The sequence below is a fragment of the Mytilus edulis genome, chromosome 1, assembly GCF_963676685.1.
Source record: "Mytilus edulis chromosome 1, xbMytEdul2.2, whole genome shotgun sequence".
Lineage (NCBI taxonomy): Eukaryota > Metazoa > Mollusca > Bivalvia > Mytilida > Mytilidae > Mytilus > Mytilus edulis.
The window spans coordinates 72,370,815-72,389,911 of NC_092344.1; the positions used below are offsets into that span (position 1 = coordinate 72,370,815).

The 19,097-nt window shown below is 33.3% G+C and overlaps 1 protein-coding gene across 4 annotated transcripts in view; it reads left to right on the plus strand.

Annotated features, from left to right (window-relative positions):
* The first annotated feature begins 1,083 nt into the window (after nucleotides 1-1,083).
* The window catches only part of LOC139488704 (striatin-interacting protein 1 homolog), a 42,177-nt gene continuing 24,163 nt past the window's right edge, over nucleotides 1,084-19,097 (plus strand). For 3 of the 4 annotated variants that reach the window (XM_071274524.1, XM_071274540.1, XM_071274547.1), the window contains exons 1-8: nucleotides 1,106-1,234; nucleotides 2,153-2,222; nucleotides 3,892-3,966; nucleotides 5,749-5,880; nucleotides 6,270-6,390; nucleotides 7,474-7,542; nucleotides 9,696-9,802; nucleotides 10,628-10,755. In XM_071274524.1, the coding sequence (XP_071130625.1) occupies nucleotides 1,148-1,234; nucleotides 2,153-2,222; nucleotides 3,892-3,966; nucleotides 5,749-5,880; nucleotides 6,270-6,390; nucleotides 7,474-7,542; nucleotides 9,696-9,802; nucleotides 10,628-10,755 (789 nt within the window). In that variant the 5' untranslated portion in view covers nucleotides 1,106-1,147. Of the gene's footprint in view, nucleotides 1,235-2,152; nucleotides 2,223-3,891; nucleotides 3,967-5,748; nucleotides 5,881-6,269; nucleotides 6,391-7,473; nucleotides 7,543-9,695; nucleotides 9,803-10,627; nucleotides 10,756-19,097 lie in introns of all 4 variants that reach the window. The other variant, XM_071274531.1, reaches the window with a different exon arrangement.

The following is a 19,097-nucleotide window of genomic DNA, read 5'->3' on the forward strand; positions in this document are numbered from 1 at the left end:
TAAAGTGGTTGTCCTATATAAAATTAATTGAAAATATTACACTGTTAATTATACCCCAATGGGGTATAGGTGGTATACATAAAAACAAAACAGAATATTACATAATACATTTCAAAAATAATTTAACATTATTCGCCTGGTCATGTTTTGGGATTTTTGTCAGATTTTCGGAACTCTAGTTTTATCCATTTGAATGAATTAAAAAAAAACAGTTTTCTTTTTATAAATCTTTTACATGTATAATGATAAGCCATCTATAAAAGTCTTATAAAATTTTAATTATTTTTCAATAGTTTTTGAGAACTTAAACTTCATAAAGCTATGAAAAGTCAAAAGAGAATATTTCCCCGCCAAAATATCAATAACTTACTAATATATCGAAAACAAGCCATTGACCTATTTTTTTTTGTTGGCTCTTTAGTTTTGATTCCTTTATTAATTCCCTGTCATGTTAAACTAGTGTTATGAAAAGCTAATTATTTTGAAACTGAGAAGCGAACTCCCTTTACATAAGATAAATTCATATATGTACGTATCATGCGGTTGTTGAACCCTCTCTCCCCAGCCAGTGACTTGAACCGCATTAATGACGGACATTAAGGTAAAAGATGATTTTAAGATTTAGAAGGGAACAAATCATCTTGGCAAAATCTCTTTTTTTCTTTTTTGTCAAAATTAATTTTTTCCCTCAAGTTTCTGTTTTCAAATGTATTTTTTTTTATATCTTCATTCAATTATTCAACATGTGTTTATGCAACAGATTTTGGTAAAATTTTAACGCGGATGTACTGGGGTGGGTATCATCGGAGACTTGCAATAGATAATGTATTATAGCGTCTCTAGTATTATTTACACCCAGTTAATTAACTGCCAGATTGCAAAATTCTTATTTCATAAGAAATAAACTCAGGCCACAAATTAAAGGGTCCATGTCGAGGAAATTATTATTATAACAATTTATTTCACTCTGATTGATTATAACATAACTCTTAAATACACAGGGGACTAATTTAACCGAAGACGTTAAATATTGGCATTAAGGGTGAAAAAGTGGGGCGAATTGCTAATGGGGCGAGTTGTCTTACTTCCAAGGGTAAGTAACTCTGTTTTGTATACATGATTGTCTCCCTTCTAAATAATAATAATAATGATGGATGCTGGGCCTCGAAAGGGCGAGGGGTTGCCCAAATTAAGGGACCTTTTGCGGAGGCAAAGAGAAGATTCGCTGTCAGAGGTACATCTATAAATATAAGTTTTAAGACAAACTATGAATAAAACCAATCAGCAAATGCAATGTTACTTCCGCTGTCAAAATCATCCCAACTTTAGTCTTTACAGAGATTTATACAGTGACTAATTTTAAACTAAAGACTAAATTTACACTTTGTAATGTAAAATTTAAATGATACAGGTTCTCAGTTATATGTTACTTTTCACTTTTCATAACTATCACTGATAATTGAATATTCGATTTTTAATATCTTCTTTTTTGTTACTACTGTCTTACCAGGTTTTGTGAAATAATTTACTGGCACTGCTTCATGTCTGTGATAATTTAATGAATTAGTTGTATTTGATACACAATCCTTATTTTACAATCTGTATTGGAAATAGATACTGGTCTCAAATCAGTAACTGTCCATTGCCATTTCCTTCAATGCTGTATTTCTAGGGCATATAAGGCACAAAATGTGCACCATAATTCAGTTACCTTGTTTTGTAACCCCCATTGACATAATGGTTACTACAGGTACTACATTGTATCATAGAATTTGCTTTCAACTTTCAACTTTATTAAACAAACTCAGACGCAGTAACTGCATAGTACATTATAATTACAGATGACAGAATAAGTATAGAAATTATCTCATAGATGTACAATGTACATTGAACTATAAGATTTCAAGTTATTAGAACATATACAAATGTATTATAGACAATTTCAGATACATGTAGTATACAATTTAGAAAAGTAAGAGTATACGTATGATATCAATGTACATTTGTAATGTATTTTGTAAATAAAAGAAATGAAGAAAAAGCAAACAATAATTTATGTAATTTTTTACCCCCAGTTCCATGTAGTTAAAATATTTTGAGTGAAGGTGACTGTTTATGAATATTTAGATAATTGAGTCCTTTTGTTTTCCAGAGTATGACGGATAGTCCAGATATAGAATTTTTGTATGATGATGCAGACACTTACCAGAGTGAAATGTCAGGTATAGATAAAAGAAGTGTTGACAGATAATTATTGACTATTAGAAATATTATAAGCTGTACACAACATGAATAATTAAATTTGTAACTGATAATTTCTCAAAGAATCATATTTCTTTTAAATGCATATATTTGACATTACTTCAATTATCTGTCAAAATTCATGCCCCCTAGTTGATTCAAGTTCTTAAATTTTATTTAATATATACTAAACCTGTATTTAGAGGTACATGTATGTACAATGCAAGAGTTCTATAGAAATAATACACAATTTATTGAACAGCTACTAATTAGTATCAACTTTCTTGTGTTTTCCTAACTGGAATCAATCAAATCAACTGTCAACATGATTATTTATTTATAAATATAAACAGACAGGTTAACAAATACAAAAAGACAAGCAGGCAGATGCAACAAGACTTGAAGTATTGTGTTGATTTTTTTTTAGTTTTGTCTGATCACATTTCAGAGATATACAAAGTTAAACATATAAATTATTAAATTGTTTACTCATTACTTATACATTAGACTTTGTTGTGGGTGGAATCAATCAACAAAATATGTCTTTCTGTGTTCTTCTCTAGTTTCACTTTGTCAGCTAACAGTTATAGTTTTAATCACTGGACAGGCTGATCACATCTCCTACTCATTTCTATTTGTCAAAATTAAAGTTGCATGCATACAGACCCTATTGAAATCATTTTTATACAACCGCAAAATTGTTTTGCATCGTATAATGCTATCATGTCGTCATCGTCTAAAGACGCATTTAGTGTCCGGACAATAAGTTAAGTTTCAGTAAATGGATCTCTATAATTTTTTACCAGAAGGTTCAATACCACTAAAGAAAGGTTGGGATTGATTTTGGGGGTTATGGTCCCAACAGTTTAGGAATTAGGGGCCAAAAAAAGGGCCCAAATAAGCATTTTTTTAGTTTCCAGACAATAACTTTTTATATCTGTTTAAATGTAAACATTTTTTTTTAGGGATGGGTTTGGGGGAGGTCAATTCGCAACAGCATAGTGTATTGCCAAAAAGCAAAAAACATATAAATTCAAATCATACAACCAATTAATTCTAAGTTCTTTGACTACAGTTATTCTGTGTCAGGAACCTACATGTATTAGGTGTCAAATATTTAATTACAATTCAAATTCAGACCTGTATCAAGCTCAAATATTATGTCCATTTTTGTCCCAACTGTTCAGGGTTGGACCTCTGCGTTTGTATCCAGCTGGGCTCGGTGAAGCAATTTATTTTTCTTGCAAGTCAATATTTTATGAGCAATGTTTTTGAGCTCATTATTATGAGGTTGAATCAAACTGGCTTCTAAAAGCAAGTCATGATTTCAATATTCTGTTTTCATTATACCCCTCAAACAAACTTTGAAGGGCATTTAAGAATCAGACTTTCCATCTGTTTATCTGTACCAGCATCTTTGTTCATTTAACTTAAAACTTTGTTGAATAAAAGACCGCTAACATTGCCATGTGATTGAAGGAATTTTTCTGCTGTCATGGTTATCCAAAATATATATGGTCCAATAACCTTAGAAATTTTTGGCCTTTTCAGAACCAATCTTTTAAACAATGGTACAGAAGGGGTTGAATTGCCAAAGAATTAGAGAACGCATATAATGCAAATTCATACAATAATAATCATTTTTTGTAGAATTATACAGTTACACAGAAGAGAGTGAGTTTGCATTAAATAGAAAGTGCTTTGAAGATGGATTCACAGCAAAAGGTAATAAATTAGAGACTTAAGAGCTACCAAAATGTCAAATAAAAAACAAGGTGTCTAAAAAACTCTTCTGTGACAGGGACAACCTTGATCTTTTAAGTTTGTTTTACAGATGACTGTATCTACTGTGGATTCATTTATTTTCGTGGATTGCTGAAAACTTGCATATTCATGGATATTTGATTTCGTGTTTTTGACAATCTCTGTTTACTAAGCCTATTAGAATATGTATTTCGTTGAACATTTGATTTCGTGGTTAATCCATACCCACGAAACCCACGAAAATTGGTATCCAACGAATAATAATGAATCCTCAGTATGTTATTTACTCTAATATTAACAGTTTCAGCTTTGCAAGTAATAAACTGTTTAGTCTTTGTTCTACATATTACTGTAAACAGGGAAATTTTCGCGGTAGTTTTATTTTCGCTATTTTCGCGGTAAGAAGTGAAACGCGAAAATAAAACGACCGCGAAAATATCAAGGAAAAACTCTTTTAATTACATTTTCTTTTACAAATTGTGACTTGGATGGAGAGTTGCCTCATTGGCACACATACCACATCTTCTTATATTCACGTTTATGAATATAATATATATAAGAATACTGTATAACACTGATTTCAAAGACGACAACTATATAATTTAAATTATAACAGTATCTCTTAATGAAAAGCGATGTTAAAAGTCATGTCTTTAACTCAAATCAGTTATTTCACTGAAGCGAACATTACGGATATTGTTATGTAAACAAACACTCATTACCATTATAATAATGACACCTGTCAATCAGTAATAAAAGTATCACCTCGTTGAATCTACTACAAAGATTGATCAGATCAAAAGATCGACTAATTAGCATTAATCCTGACAGCACTTTATTTTAATTCATTCCTAATTAGGTTTACTTTTCTATTATTGTGTATGTGTTTTTACGAGCATTGAAAGATGCCAAACTTTCAATCTAATTTAACATTAATGAACCGAAAACAAAATATTTCTGATTGATTTTATCATTTGATTTAAGATATATGTAAAGCTGTTCACTTTCCAAATCATTTATGAAAATATTTATCTAGGCCACTTAAAAATCGCGAATTCAAAACGGCGCGAATTTGGATCGTGTAAGTAAATCGCGAAATAAAGACGGCGCGAAAATTTCCCGGTTTACAGTAGTTGAAGTTTGTAAGATTTTGACATCCAAATAACATTTATCAGTCAAGTTACTAGCTTTATTCCTGGCTAAATTTTGTTGTTACAAAAATCAGTTATCAATCAATGTCAAACCTCTAAGGTTAACAGTTATTATCAATTAAAACATTTCAAAGATTTCACCGTGGCATTGAAAACCATTTATGAATTGAAACATTAAAAATATAATGAAATCTGTAGACCCTATATGGAGTATAGCCCCTTAAATTTATGTTATACTGATTTTCACAGTTTTAATAAAACTATTGGAAAGTGGAAATTTCTAATTGATCAGCCAAGTGCAGTATTTGAAAATGTACTAAATTTATTTGCAATGTGCTAAGATTCTTAGAATTTCAGAAATATTTTGAAAAATAACGTAAATTTGAGTACAGTTTGACAATAAATGGGACATATGTTATTGATAGAGATTTTTGATTCATCTTGTGAAGTATTTTAATTATTACTTGGTATAAGTAAACCTATGGCAAACAAGTCAAGGACATATATGAACAAAGCAGGACAAGAACTGTATACATTCATTACATTGAAACTTTTTTTTATTACAAATAAATTGATTCAACTTATATTGCAGGGTATGACAAGTGGACAGAGACATCAAGTGAAATCAGAAAGAAACACATAGTGTATCTACAAAATGAACTAGAAATAGCTAGTGAAGAAAGGAGAACAAACGCTGTTCATGCTGTTCTTTATCTTGTCCAAGGTAAGTGTTGATGACAAATTTAAATGTTCAACTAATTATAAATTTCTGTAGGCTTACATTTGTTATTTCAATGCCTTTTATAGCTGATTATGCTGTATGGGCTTTGCTCATTCTTGAAGGCCGTACAGTTACCTAACCTAAAGCAGATAATTTCTGTGTCATTTGGTGTAGAGAATTGTATCATTGGCAATCATACCACATCTTCTTTTTTTATTTAATGCAAACATTGGCATATTGGTGGCCTTCAGTTGATTTTTGCTCTTTGGTCAGGTTGTTGTCTCTTTGACACATTCCCCATTTCCATTCTCCATTATATAATCTCAAAATCAAATATCCTGAAAATTGTTACTCCAAAAATAAATGAATTCACAGTATATTTTTTTATCCAGGTGTTTTTGGAGAATGCAATTCATTAGAAGAACAGATGGACTGGGAACACAAAAATGTGCACATGTTATATGAACAAGGAATTTTTACTTCTTTTGTTGAATTATTATCCTTCGAAACTGAGTAAGTACTATTTATAACTTCAGCATATACAATGATATATAGTGGGGTTGAAGATATTTAATGATTAGTTGATGTACATCTACATTTTTTGTTGTACTTTTTCCATTCTCTTTTGTGGTCCACAAACTGTAACTCCTCTTTAACCTTGAATTTGGTGAAACTTATATACTAGATCTTTGGTTTAGTTTAAAAACATATTTATTTATTGTGGATTGGGAAACAAGTTATCACAACTTATAGTAATCACTTTCCACTTTGCTGGTGTGAGTGCTACATTGAAGCCGCATTAGCGGGCTCTTTTTATCATGCAAGAGATATTGCTCTCTCTTAACAGGGGTTGACCATTGATTGTGCCCTTCTAACGGACGATCATCGTTTCTCAAGATCATACTCGCAAATGGTGTCAAGGGAGAGCCGAAAAATTCAGTACCAGAAATTTATTTCTAGGAAAGGGGACTGAACCAGGAGCCCTGATGCGCTAATCACTACACCAAGGCTCTCCTTTGCTACCTAATAATATAAACGTATTTAAACTTTTGAAATTTAGCTGTATTTTGCCTCCGTATGACCTTAGATCTACTCCGAATCACCTTTTGACGTGAAGAAACAATCACTTTTTAATTGTGACATCAAATGTTTTGAATTAAATGATGTCAAAGTTTACGGTAACCTGTGTGATTTTACGTAATGGCGGACAAATTTGCATACAAGTGTAAATATGTCAATTGCCTACCCCCTTCTATCAAATGAATGGTAATAGAACAAAACAAAACATCTTCCCCTTTAGCATTGTTTAGTCTAATGAGTGGCAATAGGACAAAAAATATGATATACTTTTAAAAGGAAAAATCATTTTTTTAGAATTTCAAACAATATTTATTTATAACACATATATATACATGATCATAGTATTATAATCTATTACACATATGCATAATGAAATATTTCAATCAAAATGTGTTAAAGCACTTTGTAACATAAAATTTAGGTGAAGTAAGCAATGCACTGGCTATTTTCTATTTTTGTTTATACATGTATTTCATGAATTTCTAACCTAAATGTCAAATGTATCAATCATTTTAGAAATGGAAAAGCAGCAGCAAATGCCTTGATTAAACCAGCAGTATCTCTAGCAGATAGTCTAGATCTTAGGTAAGTATCCGTCAAACCAAACCATCATCCAGAGAGGGCCAATCAAAGTCTAGATCTTAGGTAAGTATCAGTCTAACCAAACCATCATCCAGAGAGGGCCAGTCAAAGTCTAGATTTTAGGTAAGTATCAGTCTAACCAAACCATCATCCAGAGAGAGCCAGTCAAAGTCTAGATCTTAGGTAAGTACCAGTCTAACCAAACCATCATCCAGAGAGAGCCAGTCAAAGTCTAGATCTTAGGTAAGGTTCAGTCTAACAAAACCATCATCCAGAGAGAGCCAGTCAAAGTCTAGATCTTAGGTAAGTATCAGTCTAACCAAACCATCATCCAGAGAGGGCCAGTCAAAGTCTAGATCTTAGGTAAGTATCAGTCTAACAAAACCATCATCCAGAGAGAGCCAGTCAAAGTCTAGATCTTAGGTAAGTATCAGTCTAACCAAACCATCATCCAGAGAGAGCCAGTCAAAGTCTAGATCTTAGGTAAGTATCCGTCAAACCAAACCATCATCCAGAGAGGGCCAGTCAAAGTCTAGATCTTAGGTAAGTATCCGTCAAACCAAACCATCATCCAGAGAGGGCCAGTCAAAGTCTAGATCTTAGGTAAGTATCAGTCTAACCAAACCATCATCCAGAGAGGGCCAGTCAAAGTCTAGATTTTAGGTAAGTATCAGTCTAACCAAACCATCATCCAGAGAGAGCCAGTCAAAGTCTAGATCTTAGGTAAGTATCCGTCAAACCAAACCATCATCCAGAGAGAGCCAGTCAAAGTCTAGATCTTAGGTAAGTATCAGTCTAACCAAACCATCATCCAGAGAGGGCCAGTCAAAGTCTAGATCTTAGGTAAGTATCAGTCTAACCAAACCATCATCCAGAGAGGGCCAGTCAAAGTCTAGATCTTAGGTAAGTATCAGTCTAACCAAACCATAATCCAGAGAGAGCCAGTCAAAGTCTAGATCTTAGGTAAGTATCAGTCTAACCAAACCATCATCCAGCGAGGGCCAGTCAAAGTCTTGATCTTAGGTAAGTACCAGTCTAACCAAACCATCATCCAGAGAGGGCCAGTCAAAGTCTAGATCTTAGGTAAGTATCAGTCTAACAAAACCATCATCCAGAGAGTGCCAGTCAAAGTCTAGATCTTAGGTAAGTATCAGTCTAACCAAACCATCATCCAGAGAGGGCCAGTCAAAGTCTAGATCTTAGGTAAGTATCAGTCTAACCAAACCATAATCCAGAGAGGGCCAGTCAAAGTCTAGAGCTTAGGTAAGTATCAGTCTAACCAAACCATCATCCAGAGAGTGCCAGTCAAAGTCTAGATCTTAGGTAAGTACCAGTCTAACCAAACCATCATCCAGCGAGGGCCAGTCAAAGTCTTGATCTTAGGTAAGTACCAGTCTAACCAAACCATCATCCAGAGAGGGCCAGTCAAAGTCTAGATCTTAGGTAAGTATCAGTCTAACCAAACCATCATCCAGAGAGGGCCAGTCAAAGTCTTGATCTTAGGTAAGTATCAGTCTAACCAAACCATCATCCAGAGAGGGCCAGTCAAAGTCTAGATCTTAGGTAAGTATCAGTCTAACCAAACCATCATCCAGAGAGGGCCAGTCAAAGTCTTGATCTTAGGTAAGTATCAGTCTAACCAAACCATCATCCAGAGAGGGCCAGTCAAAGTCTAGATCTTAGGTAAGTATCAGTCTTACCAAACCATCATCCAGAGAGGGCCAGTCAAAATAATAGTTTTGTGACGGGTTTCTATTGTAAAAAGTGTTCAAGTTTTTACATTTGGGAGAGTTGATCACAGGAAGGGATTGAGCTATTATAGTTACAGTATTTTTTCTTGAATGATATTGAAAACTGTAAATTCAGAAATTATTGCGAAAAAATGTGACAGGGTTATAGTAGCAATGATTTAAATTTGCATTTTGAATTTTTTATATGAATTAAAAAGGATTTTTCTCAATGTAGCAAAAATCGACATTGCATTTTAGTCTAAATGACGAAATTGCATTACTTAATGCACACAATACTTTCTGAATTTACTGTAAATTGTAGCTGCTGAAAGGTAGTGTTATAATTTAAATTACTTATTAAACAACAACTTTCAATGCAATTGTTAGATAAAAGTGAAATGAATCTATTTACAATTATTTTTTAAGGATGATATTAAATGTATTGTACACTATGGTAGAAACTATGCGAGTACCATTACAGTCTGAAACAGAGGAACATAAACGCAATAGAGAACTTTTTACAGAAGAGTTGGGTGAGATATTATTAGTTTTCAGTATAAACTAGGTCACTTTCACCTACATTTTACACTTTTTGTGCAAGATACTATCAGTCTTGATGTGTCATGAGACTGTTCAACATAATTTTACAAAGTTTTATTTGGTAAAAAAGACAAAAGTTGAAACTACAATAAATCATGAAACAGCCAGATCAGTTGATCAGCCGAGCGTGTGATGGCTGTATAGCTAGTCAAGGTTGTTAAAAATTCCCATCATCAATTGATTGGTTGTGTTTGATGCCACTTTCAGCAAAATTGGCTGTTTTTTGTGGTGGTCCGTTTATATTGGTTGAGGAAGCTGTTGTGCTAGGAGAAAATCACTGATCTTAGGTAGTAAAACTGACACTCCTAGTAAGTTCAGGTTGGAGTTGCACGCAGGATTCAAACTCACAACCTCTACCCCTCAACCACTTCCACTTTGATCTTTTGAAATTTCACCTACAAATGCAAAGAATAACAGAATACCAATGTATTTATGTGCATAGAATAGAAAAAGACAAAATATACATTTTGATGAGATGGGGCAAAGAAAGATATATATCACCACCATTGCATTTGGATATTCATGCCAACAGTATATTTTTGTGTCAATTATATTAATAACATTAGAAAATAGAGTGGGGTTGCTTATTTGAGTTTTACCAGTGAAGCTTGTCTCCATAAAGATTTTTAGGAGCAGTCACTTTGCACCATGTGCACTATTCAGATGCAAGCAATTTGTAAGTATTGAATACTTAAAAACTATTGTCTTTTTTATAAAGAAAAAAACAACAACAAAATAAAATTGTTCTTTTATTACAGTCCAGCCATATATAGGAGATTCTGTCTTGCTTGTGAGTTTATTTGTCATGGTAACAAAGTTCTGCAGTGGAAATGCCCCACATTTTCCAATGAAAAAAGTGTTATTATTACTTTGGAAAATAACTTTGGTAAGTAAAACATTTTTAAATAGAATTTAATTTATTTTCTTTTGGATTTTTTTTTTAGCTCACCTGGCCTAAAAGGCCATGTGAGCTTTTCTCATCACTTGGCGTCCGTCGTCGTCGACGTCGTCGTCGTCGTCGTCGTCGTCGTCGTCTGTCGTCGTTAACAATTTTTCAAACATCTTCTCCTCTGAAACTACTGAATGGATTTGAATGAAACTTAGCATGATTGTTCCTTAGTATATCCTGCACAAAATGTGCGCTTCGATTTTTGATCCGTCAAAAAACATGGCCGCCGTTACTTAAAATAGAACATAGGGGTCTAATGCAGTTTTTGGCTTATATCTCAAAAACGAAAGCATTTAGAGCAAATCTGACATGGGGTAAAAATGTTCATTAGGTCAAGATCTATCAGCCCTGAAATTTTCAGATGAATCAAACAAACCATTGTTGGGTTGCTGCCACTTATTTGGTAATTTTAAGGAAATTTTGCAGTTTTTGGTCATTATCTTGAATATTATTATAGATAAAGATAAACTGTAAACAGCAAAAATGATCAGCAAAGTAAGATCTACAAATAAGTTAATATGACCAAAATTGTCAATTGACCCCTTAAGGGGTTATTGTCCTTTAATGACAATTTTTCACCTTTTGTTCATCATATTTGCTAACTTTAAAAAATCTTCTCCTCTGAAACTACTGAATGGATTTGGTTAAAACTTAGCATGATTGTTCCTTAGATTATCCTGCACAAAGTGTGTGCTTTGATTTTTGATCCGTCAAAAAACATGGCCGCCGTTACTTAAAATAGAACATAGGGGTCAAATGCAGTTTTTGGCTTATATCTCAAAAACGAAAGCATTTACAGCAATCTGACATGGGGTAAAAATGTTCATTAGGTCAATACCTATCAGCCCTGAAATTTTCAGATGAATCAAACAACCAATTGTTGGGTTGCTGCCACTTTATTGGTAATTTTAAGGAAATTTTGCAGTTTTTGGTCATTATCTTGAATATTATTATAGATAAAGATAAACTGGAAACAGCAAAAATGTTAAGCAAAGTAAGATCTACAAATAAGTTAATATGACCAAAATTGTCAATTGACCCCTTAAGGGGTTATTGTCCTTTAATGACAATTTTTTTCACAATTTGTTCATCATATTTGCTAACTTTAAAAAATCTTTTCGTCTAAAACCAATCAAACAAATTCAACCAAACTTCAACTGAATGATCAGTAGGGTGTATAAAATAAAGTTTGTGTTTAATTTTCTATTTTGTCTAAAAACATGGCCGTCATGGCTAAAAATAGAACACAGGGTAAAATGCAGTTTTTGGCTTATATCTAAAAAACTCCAGCATTTAGAGCAAATAAGACTAGAAGTTACATTATTTATTAGGTCAAGGTGTACCTGTCCTGAAATTTTTAGTCGAATTGGGTAACTGGTTTTTCAGGTATAATGCCCCTGAATTATTTAAAGATTTTAAAGAAATTTTGCAGTTTTTGGTTATTATCTTGAATATTATTATAGATACAGATAAACTGTTACTAGCAAAAATGTTAAGCAAAGTGAGATCTACAAATAAGTCAATTTGACCAAAATTGTCAGTTGACCCCTTTTCACAATTTGTTCATCATGTTGACTTACTTTCTTCTCCTTTGAAACTGCTGTATCAATTTAATTTGGCCAGCAAGAGGACAAAAAAAAATTCTGACTTAGGACGTTTACCATAAAAAATAATGTTAAATATGCAAAAAAAATAATTTGTTGTGCTACTTCCAAAAAATAAAAAATATTCTGACCAGAAAAAAAACCATGCCCCCCTACAAGTTAAATGGTCCATGCCTTACTGTTATTAATGAAATAATTTAACTGTTTTGCTGTTATTGGAGCCCCCTTGCCCCTTCTCAGCAGTGGAATAAATCCAAATCATGAATGAAGAAATTCGAAAGAATAACAATTTAATAATGTAACAATAACAATTTTATTGTTAAAATTCTTTAATTGTAACTATAATGTAAGAAAAATAACGTCCTGCCGCTCTTCTTGTATGCATATTATATTAGAAGGAAACGTGTATACATGGTAGAACTTGTATTTCTCTCCGACGCTCTCGGACGCGTCCGGGTTGTTTTTAGTGTGACCGACCGGAAACAGTCTTTCCGTAAGTTGATGGTAAGAAAATATTACTGCATTCAGCCTCTTGAAAATATTTCCCTTAATAGTAGTGTTGTTGTTCATCCAGCATTGTTGGTATTGTTTCTCCATCGATCTATAAAGACTTTTTGTTACGATTTTCACCGCTAGTTCTCTTATATTCAGGAAAAATAATTAAAACATTGGAAGCACGCGTGTACGTTATTTTTTTTTTATATCTCTGTCAGATGTCATTTGGTTTGCATTTCCTGGACAAGACGTTCGCAAATATGATTTTATTGTTCTTGATAAAATAAGCGTACTCAAGCTCATGAAACAAGTGCTCAGACTATACAGTATTTGGACAAGATTGAGTTCCCACTCAAAAAATGTCCTATCATTTCAACCAAAATCGATGTTTTTAAAAAAAATATTGCCAAGTAAATCTTCAATTTTTATGCCCCACCTACGATAGTAGAGGGGCATTATGTTTTCTAGATGTGCGTCCGTTCCTTTGTCCGTCCGTCTGTTCGTTCGTCTGTCTGTCCCTCTTTAGGTTTAAGTTTTTGGTCAAGGTAGTTTTTGATGAAGTTGAAGTCCGATCAACTTGAAACTTAATGCACATGTTCCTTATGATATGATCTTTCTAATAATACAGCCAAATTAAACTTTTGACCACAATTTCACGGTCCACTGAACATAGAAAATGAAAGTGCATGTTTCAGGTTAAAGTTTTTGGTCAAGTTGAAGTCCAATCAACTTGAAACTTAGTACACATGTTCTCTATAATATTATCTTTCTAATTTTTAATGCCTAATTATATTTTTTTATCCAATTCCACGGTCCATTGAACATGAAAAATGATCGTGCCAGTGGGGCATCCATGTACTTTGGACACATTCTTAGTTTTTTCACAAATACAAGCGCTATAGTAAATGATTATCCATACATAAATTGAATTGATAAGAATAAAATCACCACAATTCAAAATTTTATGCCAAAATTATATTACACAATGCACTATACATGTATGTTAGTTTTGGGATTTCTCTAGAAATAGAAATAAGAGCAATATGGTGTATATCTGTATTTTTATGCAGTTCGTGTACATTTACAAGAAATAGAAATAAGAGCAATATGGAGTATATCTGTATTTTTATGCAGTTCGTGTACATTTACAAGAAATAGAAATAAGAGCAATATGGAGTATATCTGTATTTTTATGCAGTTCATGTACATTTACAATGTAGTGCATGTTTTTAAAGGCAGCTTTCCTTTAATGGTATCTAGGCTCCAGCGATTTTGTTTGCTTCATGGGGGGTATAATGAGTTAAGGCAAATTATCCTACTTCTGAATGTTATATGCATTGTTTTTAATTTTAATTAATTGCAACCAAGTCTTATAAAACAAACTGTGTTATGTTTTATTTTTAAATTGTTTGATAAAGCTGCATTTTGCATTAAAAAGTTCCAAAATGTAATCAGAACACAATAACTTAGTTATTTGTAGTGCAACATTACAAAAATAGTAGTTCCGACTGGTCAAAATCAACTCGAGATTTCATATGTATTAGAGTTGTTTTAGGTACAGCACTTGAAATCTAGAGTGGCTAAAAGACCTTGCCAATTGTTTGTATACATGATATAGTGATGTAAAGTTGTTGTATATAAGATATGATAGAAATCATACTGTTCACAGAAATTCGTCATTTTGTCCATTGCCAAATCTTGTTGGTTATTAGATAATCTATTTATTCTAGGTCTTTTAAAAGTTTTATAGACTGAATGAATACAATATTCAGTGTTGTACAAATTTAACCCAAAAGAAACATTTGCATTTGATATTTTTCCAAGCTCTTGTATATATGCCTGATAACGATTACTAAGGCGCATTAATGATCTTGTAGAAAGAATCAGAATGAACATCTGATTAAGTAAGAAACGACTTTGGCCAGAGTTTATTATGTGTAAATGTAAAAAGTAGATAATTCAGCGCCGTAAGTGTCTTCTATTTTTATATATATATCAAAACACTTCAAGTTCATAACATTAAAGGATAATCCTAAATATTTTATTAAACTGAAACAAGAGTGCATTTCGAAAAAAATAACACTTGCTCAAAGAAAAAATTGTAATTTATACAAAAAATATTTACCAACATGAAGTACACATGTGAGTATTATTTCAGTCTGTATTAGAAGTCTTAGGTGCATGATGATTGATTACATGTATACTGTTAGTGTCAAAGTTACAGATGCTCCTAGCTTCAACAAAAACAGAGTTCATTAAAGCGATAAATAACAAATCAGTTTCTTGTTTCCACATGCAACAGAATTCCAACTTGAGGATGCCTATGTTCGAAAGTTCTCTTGTTCATTTGATGATTTTTACACATTCTTTTGTGATTTCGCAGTCATTCAAGATGCCTAGAAGAAAGAACTGGAAACGTTCCAAAGCCATCATGGGGGCTGCCAATCCAATGACGAAGGCTGGTGACCAACACTCAGTAGATGACAGAGAGGAGGAGTCTGCCCTCCTTTATAAAAACAGAAAAACAAATGCCCCTTGTGGGAATACTATTGAAAATGAGCCTGAGGAGTCTGTCCTCCCTAAAAACAGAAAAACTGAGCATGCCCCTTATGGGAAAACTGAGCAGATTGTATATTTCACCTCTTGTAGGAAAACTGAACAGATTGCAAATTATGCCCCTTGTGGGAAAACAAGAACTATTCTTACTGATACTAAAAGTAAAAATACTAAAGAATATGCGAATGATACACCTATGAACTACTCAATAATAAATGCTCTTCATATTTTTGATAATGTTACGTTGACTTTTGGAAGTTTTGATCAATTTGATGGTCGTTTTTCCAATTTTACTAGAGGAAATCAATGCACATGCAATTGTTTAATTTATTTGGCCTTTGCAACTAAGAATATAGATGACCAACAGTATAACTTAGATGATATTTTGGAAATAGGAGATCAAGTTTATCTCAAAACTGTGCAGAATCTCAAACAGGAAGGTAGATTTAGAAACATGTTATTGACTTTAAACGAAATTCCAAATGTCTTTGAAATTAGAGGACAAAAAATTATAGTGGAAAGAAAAAATGTCTTGTTTGGTACTGCTGTTCAATTTGATTCAACAAATGACTTCCTTACATTACAAGAAGCCCTTGTAGAAGCATTTGAAAAGGCTAAGGCTGCTTTAGTTATGATAGGCGCTATATGTTCTGGTGTTTATTTTGACAACGATACTTATTTTTTCTTTGACTCTCATTCACATGACAAGTCTGGTTTATATGAGCCACGAAAGTCTAAAGGCATGTCAATACTCATAGGATTCAGAGATATCCAAAGTCTGGTGAATTATATGTACTCTCACTACACAAGCATGCATATTGATTTACAGTCACAGTATGAAATTCTTCCAGTGAAGTTAATTGACATGGACAACTCATTAGTACTTCAGAGGCAGATTAATAGTTATTTTAAAGATCAAAATCGTAGAAATATAATTCAAATTTCGACCAAAGCCCAGACAGACGAATGTGATAAACGTAAGGTATATATGAAAACATACATGCAAAGAAGAAGGGAAGATCCATACATACACCGAAAAGAGCTTAATGCTAAACAAAAGGCTAGAGAAGATGATGAAGTCAGACAGAAAGAACTTGATGCTAAAATATTGAAAAGACAAAATCAAGCTTACAAGTCTGAAGAAAGGAATAGAGATCTTGATGCAAGAAAGAAAGCTAGAAAGGATGATGAAGTCAGACAGAAAGAACTAGATGCCAAGCGAAACACGAGAAGGGATGATGAAATCAGACAGAAAGAACTAGATGCCAAGCGAAACACGAGAAGGGATGATGAAATCAGACAGAAAGAACTAGATGCCAAGCGAAAAACGAGAAGAGATGATGAAGTCAGACAGAAAGAACTAGATGCCAAGCGAAAAACGAGAAGGGATGATGTAGTCAGACAGAAAGAACTAGATGCCAAGCGAGAAACGAGAAGGGATGATGAAGTCAGACAGAAAGAACTAGATGCCAAGCGAAAAACGAGAAGAAATGATGTAGTCAGACAGAAAGAACTAGATGCCAAGCGAGAAACGAGAAGGGATGATGAAGTCAGACAGAAAGAACTAGATGCCAAGCGAAAAACGAGAAGAAATGATGTAGTCAGACAGAAAGAACTAGATGCCAAGCGAAAAACCAGAAGGGATGATGAAGTCAGACAGAAAGCAGTAGATGCCAAACGAAAAACGAGAAGGGATGATGAAGTCAGACAGAAAGAACTAGATGCTAAGCGAAAAACGAGAAGGGATGATGAAGTCAGACAGAAAGAACTAGATGCCAAGCGAAAAGCTAGAAAGGATGACCAAGTGAATGAAAAAGAAAGATTATGTAAGCAAGCTTCTAGAAATAGAGATCGATCCAAGATTAGAAACTATGATAGATCAGTTAAGAGTCGAAAGAGGAAGGCAGAAGAATTTGCCTGTCATGAATCAAAATTAAAGAAACAAAAACAGCAAGGCTCTTCTCTTGAACAATGCATTGATATATTTTCTAAAAACATTATTGAAGGTCCGACTTACCTGTGCACATCATGTACTCAGACATGGTTTAGTAATTCAGTTGTTAATGCTTGTAGAATAAAGCAGACAGTTAAGGGTGATTTGAAGCAATGTTTTACTGATAGAAAATCCGTCAACAATATTGAATGGATTTGCAATACATGTTTACAATCTATAAGACAAAATAAAATACCAAGGCTTTCTGTTGCAAATAAAATGGGATTTCCAGTAAAACCAATAGAATTGAATCTGTATCCATTAGAAGAAAGGTTATTGTCATTAAGAATACCATTTATGCAAATTCGGTTGTTACCACGAGGAGGTCAACTTTCAGTCAAAGGAAATGTAGTAAATGTACCTGTCGATGTACAACCTACAATTAATTCCCTTCCTCATACTCTGGAGAAATCAGGTACAATACCAATAAAACTGAAAAAAAAACTGTCATATAACAAATGTGATTTCAGTGAGAATGTTAGGCCGTTTGCTGTACTTTGTGCATTGCATTATCTTATGCAGAATAGTGACTTGTACAAAACCTCTGGTGTACAAATAGATCAAAACTGGATAAGAGAAATCACTGCTGTACAAAACAATGATGAAAGTGAAGTAGCTAATAATACCAGCAATGAAGATGAAGAAACAAGCACAGGTGATAAATTTGATGAAATCAATGAGGAGGAACTCCATGCAGGAAATACCGACACGCTTTTAGACGAAGTGTTTGATGAGACCAGTAACACAGGCAGTTCTCAGTATGTTTTTGCTCCAGGTGAAGGGCAGAGACCATTGAGTTTGTACAATGACACAGATGCTGAGTATTTAGCATTCCCAAGTATATTTTGTGGACAACGCAGACCAGATAGCAAAGAAAGATTAGTTTCTGTGCATTATTCAGATATTGTAAAGTGGGAACTGAGATCTGTAGACAGAAGAGTTGCACAGTCAGTACCAAATTTGTTTTTCAAATTAAAGAAAATACAAATGAAACATATAAATGATAGAGTAAATCTTGCCTTACGTAGATGCAAATCAGAAGGGAAAAAATGGACAGTAAGAGACTTTTTGAACCCTTCAACTGTAAATGATATAGTAAAGTTAGATGAAGGATATTACATTTTCAGATCACTTAGAAACTCTCCTGTTTACCTTGAGAAGAGAAAGAAAGATGTATTTGCAATGATCAGACAGTTAGGTTTACCAACATGGTTTGGTTCCTTTTCTTCAGCAGATACAAATTGGAAGGATTTACTTAGAATTCTTGGAAAGTTGAATGATGGTAAATATTATTCTGATGATGAATTGGATCAAATGGACTGGAATACAAAGTCCAGACTAGTACAGAAAGATCCTGTCACATGCTCTAGGTTTTTTGATTATCGTGTCCAACAATTCATCAAGACAGTTTTACAGAGTGATCATGACCCTATTGGGAAAGTGATTGATTATTTCTATCGTGTTGAATTTCAACAAAGAGGGTCACCCCACATTCACATGTTGATATGGATTGAAAATGCTCCAATTTATGAACAGGATTCAAATGAAGACCTCGTTCAGTTTATTGACAAATATGTAAGTTGTTCATTATCATCTGCTCCATCTGATTTGGTTAGTTTACAAGTTCACAA